This window comes from Ptychodera flava, chromosome 4 (genome assembly GCF_041260155.1).
Source record: "Ptychodera flava strain L36383 chromosome 4, AS_Pfla_20210202, whole genome shotgun sequence".
NCBI lineage: Eukaryota > Metazoa > Hemichordata > Enteropneusta > Ptychoderidae > Ptychodera > Ptychodera flava.
In genome coordinates this window covers 48,994,059-49,009,805 of record NC_091931.1, presented here as the reverse complement: position 1 = coordinate 49,009,805, position 15,747 = coordinate 48,994,059, and the positions used below count along the sequence as shown (strand labels likewise).

The following is a 15,747-nucleotide window of genomic DNA, read 5'->3' as shown; positions in this document are numbered from 1 at the left end:
TAACCACCTGTGACAGATCCAACGTTTCTGTAACAGTATTTAGATCATAGTAGCGTGTCGTATATAATGTCGTATGTGGTTAGACGTTGATGCATATGTGTAAACTGACATGTTTGACTCTGTGCCATTGAAATCACTATGAAGCAACATCAACGCATATTTATTCTCAGTTCCTCACGTTTTCTTAGTTATAACTTTATATTTAAGACAACTGATAAATTGTCCATCGGCCATCCCCGGGCAAATAAGATTGTCGACAAACATACAAACAGCTGGCTTATTTTGTCATAGCAGTACATTGATCATTTGTCTTCCTTACTAATCCTGGTAAGGCAAGCATACTGTGCTCAGGCCAAACTGTGGCACGAAAATAGAAACGTTTTCGAATCCTGTGTAATACAGGGACATGAACAAGTGAACTGGGAATTGGTAGGTTCAGGGCCAGCAAATCGTGGTATGTTAGTCAAGTATATAATCGATATAACTGCACTCTGTTAAAAAATGTTGTTTCTATAGCAGACATACGAATATCCTCTCGCGAGAACTTAAATTCAGATTCAGTAGAGTTTATGTCGGGGGGGGGGGGTGGTATGACATTTTTGCGCATTGGGCACTAAATAATTTTACATTTCATGTAATAACTTCTAAATTTTCCCCGACACCGTGGTATGTAAATCAGCTACGCAGGCATATAACTTCATTTTCTTCGAATTTGTAATGTTTATGTGAAAGAGCACCGGTTATACTCCCTCTGTTCATTTGGTGCAGTCCAAGTCTCGCTGAACAAGAACCTAATGTTATACCCCTGACAATCGGACAGCATCATTCAGTCTAAATCAAAGACCGGGACCGGAATTCTACGGTGAGCCAGTTCACTGTTGAGTCGTTCCTACGATTTCTTTATCTTGATAGTCGTCTTCTATCCGGATTCTTCCATCTCACATCAGAGAAGATGTCATCTACCGAGTGCAGAAACTTTTCCTTTATATCATCCTTGATGTTGTATGTTGTAATGTCGTTCGCCTGTGATCCCGCCCAAAATTGGTCAGCCCAAACACTAGCAGAGCGTGCACTTGAAGCAGATATCATAGGATATGCCACAGCTGTCGACAAGTTTCCCTCTACTTTAGGGCCGGCTGCCTATGATGTCCTCTTCGAATACAAATGCAGTGTACGAGGTGAGAAAAATAGATTCATTGATGGATGTATTGAAAAATGTATTACGATATTTTTTTCTAGCAAAATCATTGTAACTCTTCTAAAGGGCCTAGCCTATCCCTACCAATCCAATATAGACTTATCAGTGTAGCGCCTTTCCACTGAAAAACTGACATTAAATAACTTGATAAACCAAATGTTAGATACTCTTGCTAAGACATACTTCAAAGAGAGACAGTGAAGTGTGGATTTTACTGGCCTTGACTCTGACAAACTATACACGTAAATTATTTTTAAACATTAGCCATTTCTACAATAAGGAATTCGAACATTATGGTAAGAAATAGTTGCTATTTGCAGCGGAAGCTTTTTAGTGTTTTTTCTTTTAGTGTTCTTTAATGCCAAACGTCATAATGCCCATTTTCTTGTGAGCAACAGAAATGTCATTATCTGATTATGGGTTTCCAAAGCGCAAGTTAACATCCAAAAGTTACACAATAAAGTAATCCATTCTTTTCTGTAAACTGAAACCTTACGAATCGTCGATATCATGTTCGTGTCCAAGTGTCTAGCTTACGGTGGCCCCTACACGCCACGGAACTCTATTACTTTTGAATATAAACTCTAATTTTTCTTGACAATATCTTTAATATTTGTAAGAGATTTATTTCTCCACCGCAAACTTTTAATTTTGTACGGGCAACATTATCTTAACATTATCTTAACTTTAACTTCTCGAAAGTATTTTTAGTTTTAACCATAAACAAAATATGTTTCACAAAAGTATTTTTTATTTTGTAAAACAAAAGTAAAAATTTTTCAAGATAACAAACTCCCCTACACGTCATGGACATCATGAATTTATTACTTTTGAACATAAACTCATATTTCTTGACAATATATTTAATATTTGTAAGAAATTTTATTTCTCCACAGCAAACTTTTATTTCTGAACGGGAAACTTTATTTTGGGGTAAACTGTTTTTAAAAACTTTTAACAAAAACACTTCAGCTTTTAAAAAATAACTTTAACTTTGAACAAAATATCTGTTTCTCAAAAGCGTTTTTTTTTCGAAAAGAAGTAAAAATTGTTCACAGCAAGAGTTGAAGATTTTTGCTAAGCACGAACTGAGTTACTTAAATGACATAACCCTATGTCTTTAGAGCAGAAAACTTAAATTCTTAAAGAAAAGTTTTATTTTCCAAGAGTAAAATTAATTTCTTTATGGAAAAAGATTTCTCAGAGCAGCAAATTGAAATACAGAGAATAAAACTTTTTTCTCAATGGCGAGAAACTATTTCTGAAGACAACAAAACTAATTCTTTCAAGATATATTTTCTACATATGAGTGTGGTTTAAGAATTTGGTGAAACTGAACTGAGAAAAACGAAAAAGGAAGGATGAAAAAGTCAAACTTACTTTTCTTCAGAGCGAAATTTATTCTGAGAGGAGAAATATTTCATGTGAGGGCGCAATTACCTGTAATGCATAGCAAACTCTTTCTAGCGAGAGTAGGTAAACATATTTTGGGGAAGAGTAAAACATTTTTCCGACGAGCAAAACTTTATTTTAACGGCGGCGGAAGTTAAAGTATCCCACCATACAACACCCAAGTTCGATGACCCAGAGTCTCCGAGACAACCATGACTGACTTCATCGGCGATACAGGCACGCTAGCCCGGCCCTAGCTGCAGTACAGTACCTCTAGGTTTTACCTGGGTATTTGGGTCGGACGGTTTGCCGTACTGTACTGCAGCTAGCCCGGCCCTACCCTGCCTGCGTACGATGCTGTGTGTTGGGGCCGTATAACGCCGGGAACATACAGCATCGTACGCAGTGCTATGGGCACGGGCACGCAAACGAGTCAGTTCAACAGTTGCCACTTGTCCGAGTCCCCGAAGAACGGTTTTGTGTTTGAGTGATTCGTCCTAACTGCAGACGTTGTGCGACGGGATGGACCGCATTGGGTTCCTTCATTAGCTCTGCATGGGCTGTGTGTTACCGGCGTTATACGGCCTCCCACCACATAACGCCGGTAACACACAGCCCTGCCATGCAGAGCTATTCCTTCATCAGTTGCTGTGTTGTTAATGTTATGTTGTGTGATAGTCATCTTTTCTATAAGCCAGATTCGTAATTGATAGAGTCTTCGACTGAAACTGAACCTGGCCCACCAGATTTGACCACAGTCGAGCGTGGTTCAATACAGTAGTTGTGGGTCCACAGCTGTGGTGTTTTCGGACGGGATATGCCTTTTACGGGCTGGTGACTTTTACGTTTTTGACCCCGCAAACCACACGTGAAAGTCAAAACCAGTCCGCGACTGTGGTCAAATCTGGCGGGCTCGGTTCAGTTTCAGTTTCTATAAATTACGAATCTGGCTTCTCCTCTTAGAAAAGATGAATATCACACACATTGGCTGTGTGTTACCGGTGTTATGTGGTGGGAGACTGTATAACGCCGGTAACACACAGCCCTGCCATGCATAGCCCTGCATACAGGTCTGTGTGTTCCGGGCGAATAACGCCGGGAACACACAGACCTGTACGCAGGGCTATGCCATGCAGAGCTAATGAAGAACCCCAATGCGGTCCCGTCGCACACGTCTGCCGTCAGGACGAATCACTCAAACATAAAACCATTCTTCGGGGACTCAGACAAGTGGCAACTGACCAGCGTGCCCGTAGCCCTGTGTACGATGTTGTGAGTTCCCGGCGTTATACGGCCCCAACACACAGCATCGTACGCAGGCAGGGTAGGGCCGGGCTGGCGTGCCCGTATCGCTGATGAAGTCAGTCATGGTTGTCTCGGAGAGCAGATCGTCCATGTAGCCGGCACGAACACGAACTGATACCGGCTACCAACTCGGAGACTCTGGGTCATCAAACTTGGGTGTTGTATGGTGGATACTTTAACTTCCGCCGCCGTTAAAATAGTTTTGCTCGGAAAAATGTTTTACTCTTCCCAAAAATATGTTTACTCTTGCTAGAAAGAGTTTGCCATGCATTATAGGTAATTGCGCCCTCACATGAAATATTTCTCCTCTCAGGAATAAATTTCGCTCTGAAGAAAAGTAAGTTTGACTTTTTCATGCCTTTTTCGTTTTTTCTCAGTTCAGTTTTACCAAATTCTTAAACCACACTCATATGTAGAAAATATCTTGAAGGAATTAGTTTTGTTGTCTTCAGAAAATAATTTCTCTCCGTTGAGAAAAAAGTTTTATTCACTATATTTCAATTTGCTGCTCTGAGAAAATCTTTTTTTCCATAAAGAAATTAATTTTACTCTTGAAAAATAAACTTTTCTTTAAGAATTTAAGTTTTCTGCTCTAAAGACATAAGGTTATGTCATTTAAGTAACTCAGTTCGCGCTCAGCAAAAATCTTCAACTCTTGCTGTGAACAATTTTTACTCTTTTCGAAATAAAAATCGTTTTTGAGAAACAAATATTTTGTTCAAAGTTAAAGTTATTTTTTAAAAGTTAAAATGTTTTTGTTAAAAGTTTTTAAAAACAGTTTACCCCAAAATAAAGTTTCCCGTTCAGAAATAAAGTTTGCTGTGGAGAAATAAAATTTCTTACAAATATTAAATATATTGTCAAGAAATATGAGTTTATGTTCAAAAGTAATAAATTTCCATGACGTGTAGGGGAGTCTGTTATCTTGAAAAAATTTTACGTTTGTTTTACAAAATAAAAAATACTTTTGAGAAACATATTTCTTTATTGTTAAAACTAAATTACTTTCGAGAAGTTAAAGTTAAGATAATGTTAAGATAATGTTGCTCGTACAAAATTAAAAGTTTGCGGTGGAGAAATAAAATCTCTTACAAATATTAAAGATATTGTCAAGAAAAATTAGAGTTTATATTCAAAGTAATAGAGTTCCGTGGCGTGTAGGGGCCACCGTACAAGCTAGAGTCGCATCTTCACGCATTTTTGATACCGTGAAATATATGCCTACATGATACTGATGTGAGAAAGAGAGTCCAAACGCACATTGAAACCCCACTCCCTCCGTCCGGTCGGAAACCTCACATTGTTCACGGTGTAGATTTCTGATCACCCAAAAGACATCACGATCGCATTAATTATAAGAATACCCGTACGACATCACCCGTGGATTTTGATTCGATTGTTGCATGGTTTCAGTTAGACTGGAAGATCCGTCGCTCGAGGACCCTCCCTACGCTCCACTCCTGTAAGAGGGGGGAGCGTAGAGAGCGCCCTCGAGCGACGGATCTTCCAGTCGAGGTTTCAGTCTCAATTTAAAATCTCTCAGGGCGAAATGAAACTCGAAGACCAAGGCTAAACCGTTTGCCAAAGGATCAAGTCCAAAATACTTATCACACCCTGAAGAAGAAAAATGCCGTACCTCCGCCCAACAATACCTCTTCAAATAGTCCTAAATAAATCGGTCGTACACCAAAGAATCGTGAAGTTTATAAAATTTGGTTCATGCGCTGTTCTGTAGGATACTTTGAGCCGATCGTCCTTTCAAGTCACCACGTAGTTTTCTAAATCAGGGAACGAAACTTCTATACCTTGGCAGTGGTAGGCAAATATGTCTGATACTCACGTTGTCATGACCATTTTTTGTGTAAATATGATGATACAGCGCCCTGTCGATGAAGTTGTATGTTACCATTCCTTATTGCAAAGAAGCCTGATCGCAGTGTTTGGAAACACCTTATCTCTTTTCTTTCTCTTTTACACTCAAATATTACTTTAAAGTTATTTTTTCACACAGTGACCGGCAACGTATTTGTACCACGGTTCATAAATGTGACAGGGCTGGGTATTATTCCTCTTGGTTGTGTTGCCAATACAGTTGAAATAGGATATTCATACATCGTGTTCATTGGGAGTGGTGATGAAGAAGCCGTTTTCCAACCTCAAAACGTAAACGTCCAGAGTGCCTTGACAGTTGTTGGACCCGATTCAATATTTGAAATAGCAATGATGTGCGGCTTTAGTCCAGAAGATGCATTGAGAGGAGGTCTGGACCCTGAGACCGGCTGTCCTGTATCCTTGCTCGAATGCAACCTCATCGGTGAAGACCGACCCGGACATTTTTCGGATCCGACTACTGATGCACACACGTCCGCTACAGACGAGCGCGAGGAGGGTGATCGAGGAAACGCATACCAATCCTCCACGCGTGCGGAGATGCGGACCGATCGAGGATTGGTCGACGAACGTCACACGGGAAGTTCACGTTGGGCTGCTTCTACTGATGAAGAGAAAGTAACGGTCGGCATTGACGGCGTTGCCAGGGACGAGATTGCACTTGAAGCCACTGAAGGCGAAACAAATGCTCCGTCGAAATCGTCTGCTTCGGGAGTAAACATCAAGTCTGCCTTTATCTTTTCGATTATATGTTCTAGCCTGACGTTGTAACTGTAGCCCTCGTTTCGAAAGTTCACCGCTTGTCACTTGAATATGAACATCTGTACAGTGGCAAATAAAATACATGCTGTATTTACGTATGTTTACTTTGTAAGACACTTTGAAGATATATTCGTAGTATACATATGTAATGTTATTATAATCGTATTATAGGATAATCAATAATCAAGACAGATCAAATTACAAAGAAATTTGCGATGACAACATCTGTGAATCTACTGCTTTCGTCAGTCTTAATTAATGTAGGTTATTTCAAATGTTTTTGGATTTATGTTTTCTAAGTCTTTCGTCGGTTTGATTTTTTTGTTATATTTTTAAATGCTTTGGCTTCTTTGTTTATGCATTTACCTGTATTTTACTCGCAAACACTTCCCCATCTACTTCTATTATTATTATTATCATTATTAGTAGTAGTAGTAGTAGTAGTAGTAGTAGTAGTAGTAGTAGTAGTAGTAGTAGTAGTAGTAGTAGTAGTAGTAGTATTAGTAGTAGTAGTAGTAGTAGTAGTAGTAGTAGTAGTAGTAGTAGTAGTAGTAGTAGTAGTAGTAGTAGAATAATTGTTTGACGGTCGTTTTAGCAGCATTATTATTTGTATTTTGATCGCCATAATTTTGTTATCTAATCACTACGTTGTAAAAAGCTGCAATAAGATGATCTTTCCTCTGTTCACATAGAGCATTCGCCTTATTTCTTGAACTCTTTATAAACAGTTTGTATTTGGTCAATAAAAACTAGGAATTGTTAGAACTCTTATGGCAGAATGACAACGATGCGACCCTTGGCTTAGAACGAAGCACAGAACGAGCTTGATTTAGAATACAATAAGTTACCGATAGTGTACTTAAGAAACAGCTGATGGAGTTTCTGTAGTTCTTATGATTACCATGGTGTAAATAAATAACGTGATCTAGTAAGATAGCCCCAAGAGCTTGATGTGGCATTTTTAAGCGACATTTTGGAGCTAAATACTTGGTTTTCCTTCATGACAATTCAGACGAACAAGATAAGTGCATGTAGCATTCCTGGAGGAGACTGTAGATTTCCTTACGATGTTGGCTTATCCGTAATCTGCGTAATCCCCGCTTTGGGCCTACATTCCGCTTATGGGTCATTCATTAGCAAGTATACATAACACCGCTATTTGTCATAAGGGACTAGCGTGATCTACCCTGAAACTAAGTGTTGACAAGCCTATTACACTTTCCAGTAAATCCATTACGTCTCGAAGTGAATTCGTCTATGAATTCAGTACATAACTCTTTTGTGTGCGATGCTATTTTTACCACTTTCACCAACTCGATCGCCAGTCGCCACCACGGTAAAGGGTATATTAAAGCCAACCAGACAAGCCGGAAAATGTTAAAAATTGTCACTGGTTGCATAGAAAATCACCACCTATATCAACATAAGATGCCCGAGAAAGTTCGGAGGGCTTCTATAAACGTAAACTAGAGAATAACTAGTCATAAGTTTTAGTGAGCCCGAAACTACCGAAGATTCGATCTTCGTATCGTCAACTTGACCTTGAAAATCTTTAACAGAAAATGGTAAATGTCCACAAAGAAACAGTTCAATGGTGACCACGATTCAATTAAAGGTAGTATGTGCCTCGAAAGGGAAAGAGTTTTTGCTCCAACTTTCCTCAATGAAACTTCCAACCATCATGATTTTCTTCCCACGTCAACAAGAATAAAAGTCAGGGGTCACCGAGCAAAGTGTGGTACTAGAGAAACAAATTACCTTTTCATTTAGGCCTACCGATATTTGATATTCCATATGGCCGCCATACAGAAAAATGAAATTTTCAAATTTCAAAAGACTAAGACGAAGAAAAAGTTCTAATCCGGGAGCTTAAAATAAGCCCCTACAAGTGATAGATCAGAAAAGGATTGTGAAATTTGAGAATCTGATTTGTCCCCGAGGTGCATTCTACCTTAATCGATGTCACGACATTTTAGTTGTTGCTGTACACTCGTTACACTTCTTATACAATTCTGTTGATATTTCTATAAAAGAGATATACTGCGATTGATCCCCTGTAGAGTCAATGGCTCGCATGTCGTCATGACATCACATTTTGATCAGTTCCCACACTGAAGCTTTAGACGGACGAGCAAAATACTCGCCTCACTTTCTATTACCATGAAGCGGCTCCTGGAGTTCCAGTGATCGCCTTTGCAAATTAACATAGAAGTTTCACCTTGTGTGTTTCACTGCTTAATAATTTCAGTTGTGATAGCATTTCCCACGAGAAGCATTACAGATATCACTATAGGATTTTGTACGTAATGTCTTTAACACGTACACATTATTTTCTGCATAACACTTGAATGGGAAGGCGGATGGGAATTCAACTGTGTACGTACGCCACAGATGATTTCAAGTTGTTGCCGTTAAATTAAGTTTCAGGATATCATTTAATTAGTCTGTGAGTAATCAAGTGTTTATCTGTGATTTTGATCAAAATGGCCTTATTCATATTGTTAGTTTTTCCTGCCTGGCCGACCTAATCAGTGGTGTTTGACGACAAATTTCACTTTATTTTCCAATAATTTCAAGTGGGGAATGAAGAGTGTATATTATCAGCTTTCTTTATTTAATGTTATATATTGTTATGACTGGTGAAATTCACAAACTCAACAAGAATCGAACAATTATTTATTTATTCATGTATTAAGTTTATATGAGAGAGAGAGAGAGAGAGAGAGAGAGAGAGAGAGAGAGAGAGAGAGAGAGAGAGAGAGAGAGAGAGCGCAATGCTTGATCGAGAAACATGGGTACTGAGGATGGCTGAGTCAACGTAGAACAATTTGAAAATCGAGGTGATCGCTGAGCTGGCTCAAGCACACCTTGCGTTTGTAAATAGGGTAAAGAAAAAAGCCAATGATTTTGTTTTCAGTCAAAGTTACAAGTCAGCTGTTGTAGAAGTCAGCTGTTGTTGTCGAAAGCAATATTGTATACCCGGTTGGGTAGTATTTTGCAGCAGCCTAAAAATGAACCTCTAGCATAGGTACTTGAAAATTAGCATAAACTGTTCATCCATGGCCAGAAGTCTGGAGGTTTTCATTTTATTTCAGACATTTTTGCATTTTAGTCGTGCATGTTTGACATGTTTTAGGTCGGGGATAACGTGCCTAAAATGTCTAACGTGTAGGCCTATATCATTTTAGGGTCTGACTATAGCAAAATCTCATACAATTTCCTTAAGCACGTTATAGCTTCTAAATGCGAATAATGCATTCACCAACTAGCTGCCATAGCCCAAACTTTAAGCTTATGTCCAGGTATAATTGAACTTAATATCAAGAAATCTTAAAATGTTAACGATAGGACAAAAGCAACGTAGAGTTTGAAGCCTGGGAACAGTCAGGTGTTCGAATTGTAAACAACGGCTGATATGTCTTATCATCCATACCGGCTGTTTAATTCGCGAACACAAGAAATATATTTCGTCACAGGCCATGATTCTGCAGAAACCATATATCGCACCACTTTTTTTGATTTATTAATCACAAGTAAAAGGATAGCGCCCGCTAAGGGGGTCGAACCCTTGACCTTAGGATTAAAAGTCCCACGCTCTACCGACTGAGCTAACCGGGCTCCACGCTCCCTCTGGTTCTCACTATATTATTTCAATGGCGCCCTCTACAAGCAACACGTGATGTTATGCGTACGTCAAATTAACTCTGACTTACACAGTCTACTGCAGTTGAAAAGGCTGGACTATTCTTCACAGTGCTAGCAGACCAAGAGTATTGATCCGTGTTATTTATTCAAACTCGTACTCTGCCGACTACCTTAAAGAAGTGATCGCCTCTTATGATGATTGTAGTATTTACAACAGCTCCGCCAGGCAAAGCGAATACTCATCATTTTTAGTGCGTTGATAGTGTTGACCATACTGGACTTGAGCGGCATTCAAATCACCAGCATATTATCGCGGCGTCGAAGTCTTCGTGTCACCACCATGTTATGGACGCTAACCTCCACTGGCTAACCTTTGGACGTACGTTAGAACACCAAAACGTATTGGAGATACGTCAGTTATGCTGTGGGGGTCTCCACTTTAACGTAGCACAGTGTATCTTCGTTCTGTTTTTATGTTATTCGGTGAGACCTGTCGAAGGTTGTAGGCACGGATAGTTTTAACTGTCGTTGGAGGTGATCAGTTCATATACTATATATGATATAGTTCCAGCGTATGGGATCAACGCATCGAGACTGAAAATCATGTATTGTTCATGCTGTTCGGTAGTGTTTACGTTGTCAGTTGTTGTTCTGCATTTAACGATCACACAGCACACCGTAGGGGCATGTAAAGTTGCCAATTGGCATTCCGAATCTTTCCTTCAACGGGCGGCCAGAGCAGACATCATCGCTTATGGAAAGGTAATCGATTTAACACCCATCGAAGGACATCCTCGTGCCTGGCCCGATGCCTACGACGCCCAGTTCGAGTTTTACTGCGTGTTAAGAGGTGGGTGTATGCCTTGACGTTCTATTAAATAGGGGGGGGGGGGACCATTTGATGGCCGGGGGGGGGGGGGGGCTTGGAATACTGATTCTGGAGCATTATTTCTTTCTCCCTACTTCACCTGAAGTTACTTTTTTTCAAATGTACGTGTGAATTCTAGTAGCTATTTCATTTTCACTTCCCCTGTCAGAGAAATCATTCTTTGTTTACTTCGCGCGCATATGTGTGCTGACATACCAACATTTGCTGTTCTTTTTGTGAAGATGCATTCCTTCATATGACATGACAAGCCTGAATAAGGAAAGAAATGTAAAGTAGTACAAAGTGTACACGGAACTATAGGCAAACGACATCTGCTTCAGAATACTGCAAAGCATTTGCACATTAGTATCAAATGTCGGTTGTTAAGCATTGTATGTATTCATAACACACATTCTACCAGTAAGCTTACGTGTTCAGTATTATTAAAATGGCCTTTGATAAAAGACGCGCATTTACATGGATGTCAATGCTTATGACCTCAAACCCCCTCTCCAAAACGAAAGTTTGAAATTGCGAAATTCCTGCTAAGAAGTGTGTCGTAAACTTTTTTTCACACAGAACGAAATTGCTGAAATTTTAATCGTTGACAGACCGTTGAACAATCATTTGAACTTCAACACTGTATCTGGAAAGTGATTTTATATCAAATCGAATGGTGTAAACACGATTTTGCAATGCAATCATGGCGGAAAGTTCGTGAATTTCAGTGAAATTATGAAAGGTAGAAGGACAATAACACAGTTTCTTGTTACGGGTTCAGAATCACCAACAATGGGGTGTGCTGATGTCGGCCCTGACCAGTTTGGGATATGTATCGATGAATGCGGTGAAAATGCTGACTCAGCTAATTGTACGGGAAATGAAATTTGCTGTCCAAATGGATGTGGCCATGTTTGCGTACAGCCCGTAAACAGTAAGTACCTGAAATAATATTAATAATGATAATAATAATATTATTATTGTTGTTATTATTGCTGTTGTTATTATGTACTTAATTATTTTAACTTCCAGCCTACAACAAAAATGCGGAACAAATGCCAGCTCACATTTTACTTTCAACCTATAACAAAAAAGCGGAACAAAAGCTGACCAATGGACATACAATACAATATAATATTTGTTAAGAGCAAGCAAGCAATGAAATCTTTGATTTACACAATGACAATGGAAATGAAGCAGTAGAGGCTTCACTTGACTTTAACCCGTTGTAAATATTAGATACGTATTATATTATGTGTCTCGAGAAATATTTCTGTAAACAGACTTAATAAACCGCAGTCCCAAGACTAGGAATATACCAATTTTATAGAGACAATTAATATTGTAGCAGGGTTTTGTAAAGATACAATTAGCGATAGAAAATTCAACCTAACTTCAAACCCCCGTTAATTCTGTACGAGAGAGAGAGAGAGAGAGAGAGAGAGAGAGAGAGAGAGAGATATGCAGGGCAAGATACAGCAACGTACGGCAAACTCTGCAAACTTCCAACTTGAGATTGAAATTTGAAACGCGGTGAGTTAGTGTAAACCAAAACGGGTGACGTTGGTATGGTCATGATGTACAAAACATGTTGGTACGGTGAACATAACACTGCTTTGACTGATCGCAACTGTTGAGATTGTTCGACATACAGAATTCATAAACAACGAAAATTTTCATGTCTTTCTATATATCTTTCTGCATCATGCATACATACATTATATACACATACACACATACATACATAGATGCGTAGATAAATATGGATAGATACATACACATACATACACACATGCACACACAGTATACATACGTAGATACGTAGATAGATAAATACACACATACATAATACATACATACATACACACATACACATACACACATACATACATACATGCATAATACATATACACATACATACATACATACATACATACATACATACATACATACATACATACATACATAGACACATACATACATACATACATACATACATACATACATACATACATACATACATACATACATACATACATACATACATACATACATACATACACACATATATACAAGCATACATTCGTTCGTTCATTCATTCATTCATTCTGAATAAGAGAAATATTGGTCTTTACACGGAATCCATCACGAAATTTCCGCTCCTGAAATGGTGAACATGCCAACATGTAGTATACAGATGTAACACCTCGATCGTATAATTTAAATTCATATGTTGTATCGCATTGAGCAGCAAATTTAATACATATGAATACATTTAAAGCGAAACAGTCTTCGGAACTGCGCCTGTGCGAGTTTCTTGTTTACAAACAATATATTTCGTGAACGGTATCTAAATGCACCTCATTATCATAGCTGCAACATTTAAATTATACGATGTAAATTATGACAGACATGTTCTAACTTTCATCAATCACCATCGTACCTTGGATACAGTGTTTATATTGGTTGTATGGGTCCCATACGACCTTTGAGCGCAGTTCCGACGACTGTATCCCTTTAAGCATCATAACTAAAACCTTCCGTTGTAGGTCTTTCAGTACATCGAATTTTCACCATATTGTTCCACCGGTTCAGTTTTTTCTTTTTTCATATTCCTTTATATCTTTGTAGAGAGAGTCATACACCGCATAGCAACAGTGAGAGACATGGGCAAGTTGACATCATGCTCACGTACCATCGTAGAGAAAGGTAATGACTACGTCATTCTGTTGAAATGGCGGGACGACGATCTTTTTCCCCACGAAATCAACACTCAATCTGCCGCCTTTCCGGATACTTGGGAGATCTGGGACGACCTGTCTGTCCTTTGTGACGTCGACACCATTGCTCCCAAGGGAACGGGTGTTTGCCCTAGTAACGTGACTCTGTCTAAATCATTGAGCTACAGCACAGATGCACCCTGCTACTCGGGTATTTCCTCGGGTAATGCCATACTCACAACTAGCTTTCTCGCTCTGATGTCCCTGTTTCTGGGTCCCGTGATCTTGCAGGACATTTGCTGGTATTAAATTCTTGTTCTATCAAGCAAACAGTATATGATTCTCTTCGTTCAAGCTTGTTGGAAATATAATCTGCTAAGCCTACGAACACATTGCATTATGCAAGGGGACAGATAAAATTGAGGAATGCTGAATTCTAACACGTGAAAAAAGTAATCTGTAAACATTAACACCCCGGGACCTTCTACACATACATGCCGTACAAGTTTCGTTATGATTTTTGGAACAGAACAAGATAATACTGTCAGGTATGTTTGATAATGTATCGGACAAAGTTGCAGCTGATTTGCGCCTCCGCGCGGCAGAATTCCTAGTCAATTTGTTGTACTCATATAAATAGAGTTTTCTTCCACAAAATGCTTCCTATAGCCTTGAAATATCACCGACTGATGAAACGAACAGGTCCGTTACACGTACACAAAAGCTGAGTAAACATGATGTTACAGGACATTTGTCAGGGTATTCATACGACTAGTTTTGTAGAATTTCGGCCAGACTTGTAAGCCACGGACTTCTTTGAAAACGCCACAAGTATTGCAGGGATAGGAGGGATCGTTACAATGTAAAGAACACAATGAACATATCAAAATATAGGCAACTTATTTTAGAAGTACTATACGTCTACATCGTTGATATTCACTTTTTTACCGTTTAACTTAATTTGAACATTAGGCGCTATAAATAAATTTTTTTGTTTGCCGTCCGCTTGCTGGTAGGTTTTCAGAGAAAATTAAGAAAACAAACACAATGTTAACACTATTACAAATGATAAATTATTTTTCCAAAAGAAACCAAATAAAAAATGAAGTTGTGTTAATACACTTGTGTTTTTTCTCTCTGTTTGTTCTTTTCCCTGGCTGGCTGGTAGGTTTTTCAAAAATCTAAGGACCTTATGGCCTTATGGAGTTTTCTTTTGCTAAATTTAATAGTTGTAATGTAATTTAACAAGGAATAAATATTTTATAAACAGTACTAAATAAGCCCTTGTAGGTTACAGGTTTAGAACAAAAAGTCGCATAAATGAAAACTTGCGTTTTGAAAACGTGTGTACGAGAAGCATAACTGTTAGTGGTACCGTTAGATTTAGACTCTACCGTGTCATCCAAATTTTTATTTCAAGTTGACGGTTCATTCAATAAATCTAGGATTCACAATCAGCTCATTAAGTTATCATCATTATGTTATAATGGCTATATTGTGTATGTGCTCGCTCTCTCTCTCTCTCTCTCTCTCTCTCTCTCTCTCTCTCTCTCTCATATCATCATCATCATCATCATCATCACCACCACTACCACCACCACCATCATCATCATCATCATCATCATCATCATCATCATCATCATCATGATCATCACCACCACCACCACCACCACCACCACCACCACCATCATCATCTTCTGTATCGGGAGAGAAACGAATGCCATGTACAAGCGTCGTCTTTAAGGAAAAGAAAATCCTTCCGATTTTCAGCAAGGAAATTATCATTGACTGTGTTATGCCATTCAATCTTCGAAAAGTCGGCATTGTCCGTGAGAGCAGCGAAGGACAATAGACAACCTATGTAACATGTATTCATTTTTCGACGATTCTCGGGAACAAACACTCGGACGCCTTCTGGCTTGCAATTGGTGATGTGTAGAAACTATATTGATTGTTATTGTAAGATG

At 38.8% G+C, this 15,747-nt stretch overlaps 1 protein-coding gene, 1 long non-coding RNA gene and 1 other non-coding gene across 3 annotated transcripts; 2 read left to right on the top strand and 1 right to left on the bottom strand.

Moving 5' to 3' along the window:
- Window positions 1-821: 821 nt before the first annotated feature.
- LOC139130551 (uncharacterized) lies at window positions 822-7,477 on the top strand. The gene is made up of 2 exons (XM_070696300.1): window positions 822-1,178; window positions 5,907-7,477. The coding sequence occupies exons 1-2, from the start codon at window positions 953-955 to the stop codon at window positions 6,554-6,556; spliced, it is 876 nt and encodes a 291-aa protein (XP_070552401.1). The 5' UTR covers window positions 822-952; the 3' UTR covers window positions 6,557-7,477.
- Window positions 7,478-10,092: 2,615 nt separating this feature from the next.
- On the bottom strand, window positions 10,093-10,165 carry Trnak-uuu (transfer RNA lysine (anticodon UUU)). The gene has a single exon. It is a non-coding gene; the product is annotated as a tRNA-Lys (tRNA).
- Window positions 10,166-10,253: 88 nt separating this feature from the next.
- On the top strand, window positions 10,254-15,237 carry LOC139132049 (uncharacterized). The gene is made up of 3 exons (XR_011552248.1): window positions 10,254-11,042; window positions 11,842-11,994; window positions 13,692-15,237. It is a non-coding gene; the product is annotated as an uncharacterized lncRNA (long non-coding RNA).
- Window positions 15,238-15,747: the final 510 nt, after the last annotated feature.